Consider the following 18341-nt stretch of genomic DNA (forward strand, 5'->3'; position numbering starts at 1 on the left):
TTTTAGTGTTCACTCTTTTCTCTAAAGAGCCCAGTCAACTCTAACCACACCCAGGGCCCTTATTTATGTAGTTGTGAGCCAAGGAGCCCTGGTGTACAATGAGACCTCAGCCTGTTTTACTGCTTCTCCGGTTACCACTGAAAGGTACTGTTAAATATAACACGTTCATTTTATTATCTCCTGTGGGCTCTGCCTACCTCATGCCTCCAAAGGAGAACTACTACATCAGCTCACAAGGAAGAGGGATCAGCAGGCAAGCCACACTCCCACTTACCAGGAGAGTGCACTGCAGCCTGCCCCTAAAACACACCCACTGGGAGATGCAAGAGCAGGAAGGGCCTTCTTCTCTCTTTTTCTTTTTCTTCCTGTCCCTTAGAGCGGGCATGACAGTGGTACGGAGTGGCACTCGGGACCTCTCTTTAGCCTTGCTGGTGGTACTTGGGGCTGAAGGCACCACTGAATCTATGGGGAGGGCTTGATGGAAAATGGACCATGTCCCTCTGACCTCACGGAAATGGAAGCACAGGAAGAAGATCCCAAGTCCTGAGAAAGGATGCTGCCTGTATTAGAAACTACCATGGTTCACAGTTCTGATAAAATAATAATTGTAATACTTTTAATCGTAGCTACGATTGACTGAACACCTAGCTACATGGGAAACTTGTCCAGGCCTTATACAAATATAGTCATTGAATACTCATAACAACAAACATGTGAAGCAGTTATGAATAGTCTCATTTTCTAGGAGAGAGAATTAGGGGTTAATAACTTGCTCCAGGTTACATCACTAAGACATATTCAGAATATGAACCCAAGTCTGTCTTATGTTAAGGACTCAATTCTTCAGGAAAGGAGTAAATTTCACTGTGAAACCAAGTTCAGGAAGTTTAGAAAAGCCTACAGATACCTTCCAATTCCTCTAGGGCCAATTTTGGAAACCTGCTACCAACCCTTTCCATTCCCTCCTCAAAACACCACAGCACTCAGTTGAATGTCCCACTTCAAGGAGATGCTCATCAAGGTTTGGAGAGTGCGCTAGAGTTTGCCATAACCCACATCTGAGCTCTGGAAATCTCATTCTCAGCAGTGGAACCACACCCTAAAAGCGTCCAGGGCCCGAGTGTTCAATGTGCTTCCTGGGACCCTGGATTCCACAGACGCTCACACATGCCTGCTTCTTCCACATCTGGGCACTACTTGGAGGTAACAGGTATGAGAGGCAGAGAAGTGCTAACTCTGCTCTGTCAGTGAGATGCTATCTTCTTTGGAGAACGTAGATTTCACATCTCCCCAAACCCCACTGTAACTCCATCCAGAACATCTGCTTGGGGTCTCAGTCTCTTAAAAGTTCCATCAGGAGCCCCTCAAAATCCAGATGATCCTGCTCCAGGCTTGTGGAAACCCTTCTTACAAAAAATCCAATCCTTCTAGAACAGTGCTAGCCAACAGGACTTTCTATTAATGGAAATGTTCTATACTGCACTGTCCAATATGGTAGCCACTAGCCACATGTGGCTATCGAGTAATTGAAGTGTGGCTAGTGAGACAGAGGACTTTTTAAATCTTATTTAAATTTAGTTATTGTAAATTTAAATTTAAATAGCCATATATGGTTACTATACTGGATAGCCCAGTTCTAAATTTATCTGGGGGAAAATCTGCCCTTGAATTCAACCATCTCTGTCTCCCAGTGAGTTTGTAACCTTGTACCTTTTTATTCATCATCAAAAAGTCTCTTGACCAAAAGGTTTTCAGGAGGTGTGGAAGGTGCTAGCCTCACTTTGCTAGTGAGAGCATAAGGCACAAAGTCGGAAAGCTATTCACGGCATCAGGGGAAGGGCTGGCCCTAGAATCTTAAAGTTGGAAGTTACAGGCTGGCAGGTCCTCTGATCTCCCTCCTTGGACCCATTTCACACCCTGCCCTTCTTCTTAGTCTACCTTAGAATCAGGAAGAAGAGTACAGGTTCCTTTTCATAGCATCCTCAACATCCCCCCCTAGAAATCAGGGGCAAAGGCCTATATCCAACTGCTCAGGAGGTAATGTAGAAGAATGAAAGGTTGTTTTCATTTCTAATCTCCAGACTGAAGTGTTCAGAGGAGCGATAGGACTTCTGGCTCCAGAGAGAACCCCAGGGGTTCGGTGGGGGTTAGGGGCAGGGATGGCCATCCTCGCTTACCTGAGGAACTTGTTCAGATCTCCGTGCTTCATGTATTCAAAGACCATGATGAGGGGGTCCCCATCGCCACACACCCCATAGAATTTGACAATGTGCTCGTGCTGCAGGTTGGTGAGCAGTTCAGCTTCCCTCTGGAAATCCTTCCTGGCTGCCAGGGTGGGATCCTTCAGGGCCTGGAAACAACATGGGATACTGGTTTTTATTTTTTTATTTTATTTTTTTGTTTTTTTGTTTGTTTGTTTGTTTTGCAGTACGCGGGCCTCTCACTGTTGTGGCCTCTCCCGTTGCGGAGCACAGGCTCCGGACGCGCAGGCTCAGCGGCCATGGCTCACGGACCCAGCCGCTCCGCAACATGTGGGATCTTCCCGGACCGGGGCACGAACCCGTGTCCCCTGCATCAGCAGGTGGACTCTCAACCACTGCGCCACCAGGGAAGCCCGGGATACTGGTTTTTAGCAGCTAGAGGGCAGGGGTTTGTCTGTTCCCCTCCTGGGAAGAAAGCTGGTGCCCATAATAAAGACAACGCTGATTCCCAACAAGTACGATCCTAATCGGCCTTTAAAGATCACGAGGCTAAATCACAATAGCCAGACCTGACTCCTGCTTCCTTCAGCATTTTGAACCTTGTAGAAACAGAAACCAACTTTTTGACACCCACGTCCCATCCCATCTGCCAGCCAGTTATTTCAAACTTTGTTCATCTCAGAGCCCTAGGCTTCCTCAGAGATCAGTGTGAATGGCGGAGGGAGGGAGCTGGGAGGTAGAAGGCCTGACAAAGGCCCACGCCCCCAAGATTTCCCCAAAGAAATGGTCTCACAGCTAAAATAAACAGTGGGGGAACCACTGCCCCAAATGCTTTATCTTTGTAAATTAGCCTATGCTCACAGCCCATCTGAAATCAGGCTGACAATGTAATTAAGTTTCCTTGCTCTTTCTATTTCTTGATTTTAGATTATGAAAAAGTGTATATTTGCAGAGAAACATGAACACTTTGGCTTCTAGAAGGCACCTGTGTCCTCCCTTAGGGGGCTGAAGGAAGTACTGGGGTGTAACTGTGACTACAGCTGTGGGAATAGCAGTTAATGGGCAGAAGGCTTAGGACCCATCCAGGACCAGGACCTGCTAAGGTATCACAAAGTCCCAGGGTAGGATGGGAGGGTGGGCATCTGGTGGCCACAGAAATGTCACAACTTGGCCCCTGTGGGAGTGGGAGACCCGGTGTGAGGGAGAAGCACCAGACCAAGCCACTTGCCCTGGGACCCAGGAAGATAAATGGAAGAGCAATGGTTCAAAGGGGTGTCAGTGAATGTGGACTTTGTAGACCAGAAGGGGAGGGTGAGACCAGACCACCTCCAAGGGTCCTTGAACAGGACCTTGAATACAGCCCAGCAATGACCAACGCAGCCATGCTGAATGATGAACTGTGAAGGGCAGGGTCACTTCTACAGGAGGAGCAGCCTGCACAGTTGAGCTCACATATGTCTTCAGCCTTCCCCATCCACCTCATGAGGTCAGAAGGCAAGTGGAGCCAAACATCCACTTGCTTCAAATGACAGAGTTTAGTAACCTCAAAAGACAAGACACGAGGCAATGAAGGAATGGGTGTGAGGTTTACACATCATGTTCAGGGTAGTGGAAATCTAGACGCGATTGGTTTGCATTCCCTCTGCCAAGCATCTGGCCTTTTCTGGTTATTTAGGCAGACTAGGCTCCCCTGTAAATTATGCTACTCTTGAGAAGCCTCCCGAACCAGAGATCTTCCTCTTGCCACTGCAATCCCCACTAGCTGAAATCCACGGGGCTGCTTTGGGCTTACAGCGCTGCAGGAATGTGAATGTGCAAAAAGCATATCTAAGGGGCCCATCAAACCTCCGTCAGTCATTAGCATACATTAGAGATGGTGGACTCATAGCTTTAAAAGGGCCCTAGATATCGTGTTTCCACCTGCTCATTTCTGGTGGCTCAGCCCTCAGTTTCCTCTGGGGATCAGGACACATTCACACAACTTGAATGATAGAAGCTAGAATTTAATTATACCACAGTAATCTCTTGGCGCTGGGCTTCTTGGTACCACCAAGTTCAATGGCAATGCCTCTAGAGCCATGGTGTCTCAGCCAGCGATCAAGGCCCACTCCAACTTCAACAAGCACCACCTTGCATTCTTTTCAAAATTTGGAGGTTTCACCAAAAAAGTGTTGGATTAAATGATTCTACTCTTGACCAAAATGTTGGAAGCTGTCTAATACAGTTTTCCCATCTTACAGGTGAGAAATCTGAGGTCCAGAACAGGGAAATGATTTGTCAAAGATCATGTAAGAAGTAATAGCTTGAGTGTGGAGCCCAGGATACATTCCTGTCCAGCATACCTGCTTGCGTTAATTTATCAGATGAATTAGTCACTGGTCAGGTCCTCAGGGGAATGGTGGGCACGGAAGTTAAAAGATGTGAAAGGGCAGAGGAGAGGGTCAGGAAAGGTGAGGCGTGTGGGCAGTCAGCAGAATGGCTGGGCCCAGCAAGGATACCAGGCCTAGAGGGCAGGCCAAGGCCAGCAGGGAAGTGGGAGGGCCCCTGGTCCATTACTGATTTACCAGCTCTGATCTCATGTGCTTTCCACTTCATCTCTGGCTGCCTTCTCAGAAAATCTACCCGATAATAAAGGCACAGGCTGCCGTGTGTCCACATGCAACCAGAACAAAGATGTCTGCAAAGCCTTCTTTCTACGGGTGGAAGAAGGCAGAGGCAGAGACTCATGGTGAGAGGGAGCCTCTCTCGGTGACCCAGCTCCTGAGCTTCATGGACTGGGGCATGGGTATAGGATGACTGTCAGTGATTTACTTATTTTCATGAAGAATAAAAAGGAAAAAAAAAAAAAAAAAAAGGAACCCAGCATGGGTGGGATGAGAATACAGAGATTTATGTGAACACTGGATTTACGAGAGGGAAAAGTAGATCAAATTTGGGGCCAGCCAGATGGCCTCCCTCCATCTCTGTAAATCAGTCTCTCGCACAGTCCGGATGCCAATGGCAGCCGTTGGATATTTCCATTCTCAGCTCTCGAGCAGTCGCAGCCATCATTCCCAGGGCTGGCATCTACTCTGCAGAGCAGATAGGAGTTCCTCATTTGGAAGATGGGGCACAAAGCAACTGCTGTCTCTTTTGGTCTTTCCACACCCCTTCTCCTACCCATTATCTCTCTACTTTTATGATGGGCTTTCCAGCTCTTGGGTTAAACCTGAAGTTCCTATGTAATTGGCAAGGGGTCTATTGTGGCAACTGGGGTCCAGAACTGCAAGTGGCCCAGGTCCCCAGGGATTGATGCAATTGGGACAGAGATGCCAGGAAAAAAATCTTGAGAAGGAAAATCAGCCCAGAGACTCTCATGCACCTCTCAGCAGAGTCCATGCTCAACCTCTTCGGAGACGGGAAACTTCAAAATGGGTCACCAGCCAGTGGCATGGGATGGAATGGGTGTTCCTCACAGCTGCCAACTGTTGGTGCAGGAAGACAGGGCTTGCCAAGGAGTCTCTGAAGCCAGGGAGGTTGTGTCCAGGCCCTTCCAGTGGTATCCATAGAGCAAAGAGGAGATCTGGAATTTTCCCTTCTCATCTCCTTTTTCCCCCAAAGTCTGAAGACATTGCCCTTTTTAGTCTCTCCTTTATGTACATCAGGTCTCATGTCCACTCCCAACCCTGGGTTTCAGTGGGGCTGTTTCGTCGGTTGGGGGAGAAACAGTCTAGATGGCAAGAACATTCAAATTTCTCAACAGCTGCCATCTCCTTCAGAGTCACTTCACATCATCATTTCCAGTCTAGGGGTTTTGCTGCTTTCCATTTTCCTTTTCTTTTATTGGGGCGGAGATATTTCAACAGACGCTCAGCTTCAGATTTTACTAATATACTAAAACCCATTTTAGTACATGTGCAGAGATACACACATCCATAAACACTAGAGCTTAGTTGTACTTATTTTTTGAATTTTAAATAAATGGAATCATACATATAGTGCTATATATATATATATAATATATGTGTATTTCTATATCTGTCTTTTTTCATTCAGCACTGTGTTTTTGAGATTTTTCCAAATTGTTGCATGCAGCTGTAGTTCATTCATTTTCCTTGTTGCAAAGTTTCTCACTGAATGAATATACCACATTTATTTATCCAAGCTGCTACTGATGGACACTGGGGTTGTTTGTAGCTTTTGGCTGTTATAAAGAATGCTTATGAACATTCTTAAACACATCTCTTTGTGGAAAGATAGAGATAGATAGATAGATAGATAGATAGATAGACAGACAGATAGATACATAGCTGTCAGGTCTAGACCTAGAGTGCAAGTGCTAGGTCACACAGATGCCAATGTTCTAAAATACCAAGCTGTTTTTCAAAACAATTAGACCACTTTATATTTCCACCAGAGTATGAAAGTGGCAATCACTCCATATCCTTGTCAGCACTTGGTTTTGTCATTGTTATTTAGCCATTCTGCTTGGTATACAGTGGTATCTCATTATGGTTCAATTTACGTATTTCTGATGATTAATTAGGCTGGACACATTTCTCATAGTCTTATCGGCTATTTGTCTGTCAGAGGAGACTCTTGAGCAAGTCTATTGTTTGTCAAATAACTATTTAAAAGTTGCACTACCTATTTAAAAATATCATGAATTACATGCTTTTAATGTCACTCTTAACACTACACATATATACAAATTACACTCTGTCTTGTCCTGCTCTGCGTTTGTTTCATGGGTATTCTCTTGTCTCCCCAACAGACTGCAAGTGTCTTCAGAACAGAGGCTGGGATTTCGGCTCTTTGTTTCCACCATAGCAACTGCTGGGCAAAAAAATCTTGCTTTAAAAACCACAACTGTGGGAAAACTTAATTTGGGGTTATACTTGGATGTGTTCTCTGGAAGTCCATAATTACCCTGCATCAACTTGAGAACAAACTCAGGAGGAGGAAGCCTGCAAATAGGAATACAATCTAAAGAGGATGAGAAGCAGGAAACACCATTTCTTGGCTGTTCTCCAGAGAAGACAAGCATCTCCTCCAGGGGTTGGTCGCTGGGCGGATCCATTGGGAGGCAAATGGTGTAAAATCCCAGAACATTCATCTTCTCAAGCTTCCCAGACCAAAAAGGAGGAAAGGAAACCCTTTAAAAAGGGTGACAACAGAAACACATTTTCTGCATTACCCAATCTGGGTACTGCCCCTTAATACCAGACCACTCATCGGGAAACGTTTCCCAGGGTTTAGGCCATCATTTCATTTCCTGCTCAAAGCACAAAAATATTAAGTTCATCCACCAGTCCCCAGATGGATGCTGGAACACCCAGTCGATTAGTGTCATCCTATAAATTAAAATTTTTAGGGCAGGGTAGATTCTAAGTTTAGGGACAAAATTAGAAAGCTTTCCACATCCCTGGTCCAAACTGTTTAAAGACACCCTCACTAATCTGACCATCCCATGTCTATGGAGACACACTGAGCAAGTTTACTCACAGCATATCCAGCAATAATAAGCATTAGCCTTTTATAGGGCAGTATGCTAGTTCCTTATTTATTTTCTAGAGCAGAGGTCAACAGACAATGCCCACTTCTGAAAAAAAAAGAAAAAGTATTGGAAGACAGCCACCCCCCCCATTCATTTATGTATGGTTTAGGCTGCTTTCCCACTACATGGGTAGAGTTGAGTAGCTGTAAGGAAGAGTGTATGGTCCTCAAAACCTAAAATTTTTACTATCTGGCCTAGTATAGCAGGAGTTTGGCAACCCCTGTTCTAGACGGTCAATGCAAGCTCAGCAGGTCATATGTCGTGTGTCTAAGCACATTGGATAATATCAACATCAAGAATAATGATGTTGATAAAAACAAATAGCAATGAGTCTTTACTAAGCATTTACTGTGTCCCAAGCAGTACACTAAAAATTTTTCATATGTTATGTAATTTAATCACCAAAATTTTAAAGAGGAGATATTATATCTCCTATTATACAGAGAAGGAAACTGAGGCTCAAAGAGGTTAAGCATCTTGCACAGGGTCACAGAGCTAATCAGTGATGGCCAGGCACCCACCCAGCTCTCTGATTCCTACCCTATGCCTGTAGCCTGCACAGCACTGCCTGCATCCATGGAGGGCACTTACCCTCTGCAGACACAACAAACTGTGAATACAGAGACCCCAAAGTCTCAGAAATATGCAACTGCCATGAAGAGGTGGCTCGGTCATGAGCCCTCAGTGCTAAGGATGGACCTTTCGAGGCCCAGGTGAGAGTCCTCGTGGGGAAGGAGGTATCTCCTGCTCTCAGCCCAGAACATCACACAGAATTCACGCTGGCCTCAGAGGCCTGCCTGCTGCACCCACTCCCACAGGGGCCACTCCACACCCCAGACCTGTGGGTGCCTCAGCGAGGCTACTTGACTCTTGTCTGTGCCAGTCGTGTTCAAAGACGTGTCTAACAGTGACTGAGGGAAGCTGCTTCCTGCTGGAGGAAGGTAACTGGTAGTAGCAAAGTTCCTTCTCTCCTGCCCCAAGCAATTCGGCTCCAACTGCAAATCTGCAGGGCTGGCTCAGCAATACCAAAGCCCCGTGGTTAACGACCCATCTAAGAAGGCAGGAGCCCTCAGGCATGCTGCCCCTTGGGCGCTGAACCTGGATCCCACGGGGTACCTAAGAATGTCCTCCAGCCTCACTCACTGTCCCTCCCTGTGCTCAGTACCTGACCCCCCAGCCCATCTCCTATGCCCAGTGACGTCTGCTGACTTGAGCAGTGGCTCCCAGGGCCTCTGTGAGCTATCCGCCCCTCATGCAATTGTACTCCCGAGAAATGGTCAAATGACTTTCTGGGCACGGGCAGCACATCCTGCAAAGTTGCTGAGGTGGGAGGAGGGCCAGCTGGGGACAGCGGTGAGCCCAGGGCCTCCAGAATAAAACCAGGGCCCATCAAAAGCATAACTTGTCCCTCCGGCTGCACCATGGGCACAGCCCCCTTATGCGCTACAGCTCTTGACCTCCGAAGCCAAAGGAAGCTGATTTGGGTCCTAAGGAAACTTCATTGACCTTGGAGCAAGGGCATCTGATTACGTTAGTTTATACCATCTTGATTGCATCTGATAACATTAGTTGATACCATCTTCCAGAATGGAGTGAGTCTCTCTTTCCCTCCCACCTGACCCCAGCCACTCCTCTTCCTTCCTGGGGCCCACACGCCTCTGAGAATTACCTTCACGGCCACGAGCATCTTGTCCTTGGTGGGGCTGAGGTTGTAGCACTCGGCCAGGAAGACCTTTCCAAAGGCTCCCTCGCCCAGTTCTCGCTTCAACACGATGTCTCTCCTTTTAATGTGCTGCACGTCTGCAGGAGGGGACAGAGGAGAGCAGCCAAGTCAGTCCCAGGCACTTGTCCTCCTTGGAGGCTCAGGGGGACAGGGGAGCACAGGGGTCTAGAGCAGGGAGTTCTGCTTTTGAGTCCACGGTAGGGACAGGCAAGCTCTAGCACCTTACCTTGGGCGTGAAAACAGGCATTGCATGGTGGTTTGAGGGCTCCACCCAGAATGAAATCTCAGCTCTGTCCCCGACTAGCCCCGAACCTCTCTAAACCAGAGTGAGTAATCGTTAACACCCAGGATTCCGGCATAATCAGCTATAGTTGCTGGAGAGAGTATACAGCAGTCTCAACAGTTACTGTGCATGGGAATCCCCTGGGCATCGTGCAGGTCCTGATTCAAGTGGCTCTGAGAATCTGCATCGCTAATAAACTCTCAGAGGATGTCTGTGGGCTGTGGGTCCGTGGACTGCACTGAGTAGTCAAGAATCGAGTTTGAACCCTGGTTTCCTCTCCCTGCTAGTTTTTGAGCTTCGGGAAGTTATTTCACCCCAGAGCCTCAGTTTCCTCATCTGTAAAATGGAATTAACACCAATACCTTACTCTCTGAATTCTTGGGAAGATTAAATGAGATAATTCACATGAGAGTTTGGCCCAGTGCCCTCCCCCCCAACACACATGCACACACACACACACACACACATGCACACACACACGGACACACCACACTGGCTCTTGTTATAACATAATGACTACAGTGCTCTTAGCACAGTGTCCGGTTCGTGATAGAGATCACTAAGTGGGAGTTACAGTTATCTGGGGGAAGCCTCTACTTGACAAGTCCCTCTCCTGTGAGAGAGAAAAAACAACGAAATCACAAAATCAAGTCCAGAGACCTCCCCAGAACCAGGCTCTGTGCAAAGAGAAGGGCTACCGCGGCCTTGGGTAATTTAGCAACCTAATTAAAGTCTGCCTGCCAGGATAAAGCAAAGATGTGACCTCAGCCCTCCCACCTATTTGGAAAGAATGCTTCGAAGGAATTGTACAAGAAGTGGGCTGCTGAGGTGGGGAGTGAGCCGGAGATTACTCACCGACCTTTCCATTAATCGTCCAACAGGCAGAAGCCCATTAAATACCTGTATTCACATTATGAAGAGCATTGCAGAGCCAGGAAAGAGGGTTTTCTCAACCTTGTCAAAAAAAATAATAGTTGAGGACAGAGGACCATGGCAGACTGTCCCCAAAAACAAGAGAACACATTACAGGGACAGAGGGGTGTGACTGCAGGGCCGTAGTTAGTGTTTTGGTTGGCCAGGGGATTCTTCTCATAATAGACTACACAAATCTTATTCTTTTCTATCAGAATTATTGGTAGCCCTGCCATGTCCCAGATGACCTGCTGGCCAGCATCTGTGGGTGCAAGCATTTACAGACCATTATTCTCTCTTCCCAGCAAGACAGACCTGCAGGCTCCCAGGCCACAGGGCTGCCAGGGGGCTGCCACTTACTGCAGGGCTTTGCCTCCATCTTTACAAGGGAATTAGAAATCGGTTCCCTCTTCACACCCTCTGCTGCTCTGTCCTAGCCCTCTGAGGAATGGTATTTGTTGGCCTTGAAGGGGAGGCTAAGGGTGTCACACCGAGAGAAAATGGGATGTCAGGACCTCTCCAGGGAGGCCATCTGCTCATTACTGCACAGTCATTCCCAGGTGACTACTGATGGGCTCCTGTGAGATGAGCATTCTGACGCAGCCTCAGAATGGAGATGGGATGGCAGATTTATAGGGTCATGCCCACGCCTCTGAGCCCGCAGGGATCAGTCAGGGATGGAAAGTCAAGGGCACTTGGCTCAGGACCTGGATCCTCCCCCACTATGGGCTGGCCCACCTCACAAAACATCTGGAGTCTCAGTTTCCTTATCTGTAAAATGGGTGTGGGAGGATAATATAAGTTCTACTTACCTGCTACAAGGGCTATTCTATGTAAAAGTTGGTAAACCTTCAAGTCCTCTGAAATGGTGTGTGTTTTCACCATTACTGATATTATTTTACAAGAGGGGAAAATGAGGGCCAAGTCAGGAATCGCCAACTGTGTTGAGATGCTTGAATCCAGAGCATCAGGATAGACCAGACTAGCCAGGCCACTTGAGGGCCCTTTGGCCCCTGACCCCTCCCCAACCCCAGCCTCCCAGGACATTGCAATAGGACAAAAATCAAAATGACCTAGAGGGCTTATGAAAACTGTTCACTGGGGCCTTCTCCCAGAGCTTTCTGTTCAGGAGGTCCAGGTTGAGGCCTGCAAATTTGCCTTTTCTAACAAGTTCCCAGGTGATGTTGATACTGCTGGTCCGGCACCCCTCTTTAAGAACCACTGGAACAGGTTGACATGAGTGGGGTGAGGAATTAGTCAGCCGATGACCAATGTTCACTTTTTTTTTTTTTCCGTCTTACTCCTCCGCCATCTTGAAGATCCTCTCCTCTTCCTGCCCCTTTCTTTTTTTTTTTTACATCTTTATTGGAGTATAATTGCTTTACAATGGTGTGTTAGCTTCTGCTTTAATGTTCACTTTAACAGCTTGGCCTCAACAAGCGCCACAGCCACAGGTACGTGAGACATGCATCACCACTCAAAGACCAGGAGCAGGCCTGCAATCCCGGACTTACCCGTGTGGCCTAGGCAGAGTCAAGCCCCCTCTCAGAGCCTCAACCCCTCATCCTCACGATGGAGATCACACCTCTCTTGATTTCTTACACTCTGGACGCACCTCTACAAAGGCAGAGCTACAGAGCTATATATGTTCCTGGGTCCCTAAATCCAACTCCGGACTGGGTGACGTCACCAGCTCCCCCGCCAGAGCTTCTGACTCTCAGCCACCGTCAGTCCAGAATGAGCAGGGAGGACCTCTAAGGAGAGTGGGGCTCCATTTTCCAGCTGCTGTTCCTGTGTCACGTCTCAGAACCCTCCATCTCCTCTCCCTCCCTCAGCAGCAAGAATCACAAGCCTTGAAAAGTTAAGAAAAGTAGAGCTTCCGGGAAGATGGCGGAAGAGTAAGATGCGGAGATCACTTTCCTCCCCACAGATACACCAGAAATACATTTACATGTGGAACAACTCCTACAGAACACCTACTAAACGCTGGCAGAAGACCTCAGACCTCCCAAACGGCAAGAAAGTCCCCACGTACCTGGGTAGGGCAAAAGAAAAAAGAATAAACAGAGACAAAAGAATAGGGACGGGACCTGCACCAGTGGGAGGGAGCTGTGAAGGAGGAAAGCTTTCCACACACTAGAAGCCCCTTCGCGGGCGGAGACTGCGGTGGCAGGGGGAAAGCTTCGGAGCCACGGAGGAGAGCACAGCAACAGGGGTGCTGAGGGCAAAGTGGGGAGATTCCTGCACAGACGATCAGGGCCAACCAGCACTCACCAGCCCGAGAGGCTTGTCTGCTCACCCGCCGGGGCGGGCGGGGCTGGGAGTTGAGCCTTGGACTTCGGTTGGAGCGCAGGAAGAGGACTGGCAGCGTGAACACAGCCTGAAGGGGTTAGTGCGCCACGGCTAACCTGGAGGGAGTCCGAGAAAAGGTCTGGAGCTGCCGAAGAGGCAAGAGACTTTTTCTTCCCTCTTTGTTTCCTGGTGCGCGAGGAGAGGGGATTAAGAGGGCCGCTTAAAGGAGCTCCAGAGACGGGCGCGAGCCGCGGGTAAAAGCGCGGACCCCAGAGACGGGCATGAGACGCTAAGGCTGCTGTTGCCGCCACCAAGAAGCCTGTGTGCGAGCACAGGTCACTATCCACACCCCACTTCCGGGGAGCCTGTGCAGCCCGCCACTGCCAGGGTCCCGGGATCCAGGGACAACTCCCCCAGGGGAACGCACCGCGCGCCTCAGGCTGCTGCAACGTCACGCCGTCACGCCGCCGTCACGGCGGCCTCTGCCGCCGCAGGCCCGACCCGCACTCCGTGCCCCTCCCTCCCTCCCCCCCCCCCCCAACGGCCTGAGTGAGCCAGAGCCCCTGAAGCAGCTGCTCCTTTAACCCCGTCCTGTCTGAGAGAAGAACAGACGCCCTCCGGCGACCTACACGCAGAGGCGGGGCCAAATCCAAAGATGAGCCCCGGGAGCTGTGAGAACAAAGACGAGAAAGGGAAATCTCTCCTAGCAGCCTCAGAAGCAGCGGATTAAATCTCCACAATCAACTTGATGTACCCTGCATCTGTGGTATACATGAATAGACAACGAATCATCCCAAATTGAGGAGGTGGACTTTTAGAGCAAGATTTATGATTTTTTCCCCTTTTCCTCTTTTTATGAGTGTGTATGTGTATGCTTCTGTGTGAGATTTTGTCTGTATAGCTTTGCTTCCACAATTTGTCCTAGGGTTCTATCTGTCCTTGTTGTTGTTGTTTTAAATTTTTTTCTTAATAATTATTTTTTTATTTTAATAACTTTATTATATTTTATCTTATTTTATTTTACTTTATCTTCTTTCTTTCTTTTTTCCTTCCTTCCCTGCTTCCTTCCTTCCTCCCTCCCTCTCTCCCTCCTTTCTTTCTTCTTCTACTAATTCTTTCTTTCTACTTCTACTAATTCTTTCTTTCTACTTTTTCTCCCTTTTATTCTGAGCCGTGTGGATGAAAGGCTCTTGGTGCTGCAGCCAGGAGTCAGTGCTGTGCCTCTGAGGTGGGAGAGCCAACTTCAGGACACTGCTCCACAAGAGACCTCCCAGCTCCACATATCAAACAGCGAAAATCTCCCAGAGATCTCTATCTCAACACCAGCACCCAGCTTCACTCAACGACCAGCAAGCTACAGTGCTGGACACCCTATGCCAAACAACTAGCAAGACAGGAACACAACCCCACCCATTAGCTGAGAGGCTGCCTAAAATCATAATAAGTCCACAGACACCATAAAACACACCACCAGATGTGGACCTGCCCACCAGAAAGACAAGATCCAGCCTCATCCACCAGAACACAGGCACTAGTCCCCTTCCACCAGGAAGCCTACACAACCCACTGAACCAACCTTAGCCACTGGGCACAGACACCAAAAACAACGGGAACTACGAACCTGCAGCCTGCAAAAAGGAGACCCCAAACACAGTAAGATAAGCAAAATGAGAAGACAGAAAAACACACAGCAGTTGAAGGAGCAAGATAAAAACCCACCAGACCTAACAAATGAAGAGGAAATAGGCAGTCTACCTGAAAAAGAATTCAGAATAATGATAGTAAAGATGATCCAAAATCTTGGAAATAGAATAGACAAAATGCAAGAAACATTTAACAAGGACCTAGAAGAACTAAAGATGAAACAAACAATGATGAACACCACAATAAATGAAATTAAAAATACTCTAGATGGGATCAATAGCAGAATAACTGAGGCAGAAGAACGGATAAGTGACCTGGAAGATAAAATAGTGGAAATAACTACTGCAGAGCAGGATAAAGAAAAAAGAATGAAAAGAACTGAGGACAGTCTCAGAGACCTCTGGGACAACATTAAACGCACCAACGTTCGAATTATAGGAGTTCCAGAAGAAGAAGAGAAAAAGAAAGGGACTGAGAAAATATTTGAAGAGATTATAGTTGAAAACTTCCCTAATATGGGAAAGGAAATAGTTAATCAAGTCCAGGAAGCACAGAGAGTCCCATACAGGATAAATCCAAGGAGAAATATGCCAAGACACATATTAATCAAACTGTCAAAAATTAAATACAAAGAAAACATATTAAAAGCAGCAAGGGAAAAGCAACAAATGACACAAAAGGGAATCCCCATAAGGTTAACAGCTGATCTTTCAGCAGAAACTCTGCAAGCCAGAAGGGAGTGGCAGGACATATTTAAAGTGATGAAGGAGAAAAACCTGCAACCAAGATTACTCTACCCAGCAAGGATCTCATTCAGATTTGATGGAGAAATTAAAACCTTTACAGACAAGCAAAAGCTGAGAGAGTTCAGCAACACCAAACCATCTTTACAACAACTGCTAAAGGAACTTCTCTAGGTAAGAAACACAAGAGAAGGAAAAGACCTACAATAACGAACCCAAAACAATTAAGAAAATGGGAATAGGAACATAGATATTGATAATTACCTTAAATGTAAATAGACTAAATGCTCCCACCAAAAGACACAGATTAGCTGAATGGATACAAAAACAAGACCCATATTTTTGCTGTCTACAAGAGACCCACTTCAGACCTAGAGACACATACAGAATGAAAGTAAGGGGATGGAAAAAGATATTTCATGCAAATGGAAACCAAAATAAAGCTGGAGTAGCAATTCTCATATCACACAAAATAGACTTTAAAATAAAGAATATTAGAAGAGACAAAGAAGGATACTACATAATGATCAAGTGATCGATCCAAGAAGAAGATATAACAATTGTAAATATTTACACACCCAACATAGGAGCACCTCAATATATAAGGCAAATACTAACAGCCATAAAACGGGAAATCGACAGTAACACATTCATAGTAGGGGACTTTAACACCCCACTTTCACCAATGGACAGATCATCCAAAATGAAAATAAATAAGGAAACACAAACTTTAAATGATACATTAAAGAAGATGGACTTAATTGATATTTATAGGACATTCCATCCAAAAACAACAGAATACACAGTTTTCTCAAGTGCTCAGGGAACATTATCCAGGATAGATCATATCTTGGGTCACAAATCAAGCCTTGGTAAATTTAAGAAAATTGAAATTGTATCAAGTATCTTTTCCAACCACAATGCTATGAGACTAGATATCAATTACAGGAAAAGATCTGTAAAAAATACAAACACATGGAGGCTAAACAATACACTACTTAATAATGAAGTGATCACTGAAGAAATCAAAGAGGAAATAAAAAAATACCTAGAAACAAATGACAATGGAGACATGACGACGCAAAATCTATGGGATGCAGCAAAAGCAGTTCTAAGAGGGAAGTTTATAGCAATACAATCCTACCTTAAGAAACAGGAAACATCTCGAATAAAGAACCTAACCTTGCACTTAAAGCAATTAGAGAAAGAACCAAAAAACCCCAAAGTTAGCAGAAGGAAAGAAGTCATAAAAATCAGATCAGAAATAAATGAAAAAGAAATGAAGGAAACGATAGCAAAGATCAATAAAACTAAAAGGTGGTTCTTTGAGAAGATAAACAAAATTGATAAACCACTAGCCAGACTCATCAAGAAAAAAAGGGAGAAGACTCAAATCAATAGAATTAGAAATGAAAAAGGAGAAGTAACAACTGACACTGCAGAAATACAAAAGATCATGAGAGATTACTACAAGCAACTCTATGCCAATCAAATGGACAACCTGGAAGAAATGGACAAATTCTTAGAAATGCACAACCTGCCAAGACTGAATCAGGAAGAAATAGAAAATATGAACAGACCAATCACAAGCACTGAAATTGAAACTGTGATTAAAAATCTTCCAACAAACAAAAGCCCAGGACCAGATGGCTTCACAGGCGAATTCTATCAAACATTTAGAGAAGAGCTAATACCTATCCTTCTCAAACTCTTCCAAAATATAGCAGAGGGAGGAACACTCCGAAACTCATTCTACGAGGCCACCATCACCCTGATACCAAAACCAGACAAGGATGTCACAAAGAAAGAAAACTACAGGCCAATATCACTGATGAACATAGATGCAAAAATTCTCAACAAAATACTAGCGAACAGAATCCAACAGCACATTAAAAGGATCATACACCATGATCAAGTGGGGTTTATTCCAGGAATGCAAGGATTCTTTAATATATTGAAATCAATCAACATGATAAACCATATTAAAAAATTGAAGGAGAAAAACCATATGATCATCTCAATAGATGCAGAGAAAGCTTTCAACAAAATTCAACACCCATTTATGATAAAAACCCTGCAGAAAGTAGGCATAGAGTGAACTTTCCTCAACACAATAAAGGCCATATATGACAAACCCACAGCCAACATCGTCCTCAATGGTGAAAAACTGAAAGCATTTCCACTAAGATAAGGAACAAGACAAGGTTGCCCACTCTCACCACTCTTATTCAACATAGTTTTGGAAGTTTTAGCCACAGCAATCAGAGAAGAAAAGGAAATAAAAGGAATCCAAATCGGAAAAGAAGAAGTAAAGCTGTCACTGTTTGCAGGTGACATGATACTATACATAGAGAATCCTAAAGATGCTATCAGAAAACTACTAGAGCTAATCAATGAATTTGGTAAAGTTGCAGGATACAAAATTAATGCACAGAAATCTCTGGCATTCCTATACACTAATGATGAAAAATCTGAAAGTGAAATCAAGAAAACACTCCCATTTACTATTGCAACAAAAAGAATAAAATATCTAGGAATAAACCTACCTAAGGAGACAAAAGACCTGTATGCAGAAAAGTATAAGACATGGATGAAAGAAATTAAAGATGATACAAAATAGATGGAGAGATATACCATGTTCTTGGATTGGAAGAGTCAACACTGAAAATGACTCTACTACCCAAAGCAATCTACAGATTCAATGCAATCCCTTTCAAACTACACTGGCATTTTTCACAGAACTAGAACAAAAAATTTCACAATTTGTATGGAAACACAAAAGACCCCGAATAGCCAAAGCAATGTTGAGAACAAAAAACGGAGCTGGAGGAATTAGGCTCCCTGACTTCAGACTATACTACAAAACTACAGTAATCAAGACAGTATGGTACTGGCACAAAAACAGAAAGATAGATCAATGGAACAGGATAGAAAGTCCAGAGATAAACCCACGCACATATGGTCACCCTATCTTTGATAAAGGAGGCAGGAATGTACAGTGGAGAAA

The 18341-nt window shown here is 45.6% G+C and overlaps 1 protein-coding gene across 2 annotated transcripts in view; it reads right to left on the reverse strand.

Annotated features, from left to right (window-relative positions):
* NTRK3 (neurotrophic receptor tyrosine kinase 3) overlaps positions 1 to 18341 on the reverse strand; it is a 372854-nt gene that overhangs the window by 41822 nt on the left and 312691 nt on the right. For both annotated transcript variants that reach the window (XM_060156177.1, XM_060156174.1), the window contains 2 exons: positions 9407 to 9537; positions 2178 to 2350 (listed from right to left, as the gene is read on the reverse strand). In XM_060156177.1, coding sequence (XP_060012160.1) covers positions 2178 to 2350; positions 9407 to 9537 — 304 coding nt within the window. The remainder of the gene's footprint in view (positions 1 to 2177; positions 2351 to 9406; positions 9538 to 18341) is intronic.

This window comes from Lagenorhynchus albirostris, chromosome 1, assembly GCF_949774975.1.
Source record: "Lagenorhynchus albirostris chromosome 1, mLagAlb1.1, whole genome shotgun sequence".
In the NCBI taxonomy this organism is placed as follows: domain Eukaryota; kingdom Metazoa; phylum Chordata; class Mammalia; order Artiodactyla; family Delphinidae; genus Lagenorhynchus; species Lagenorhynchus albirostris.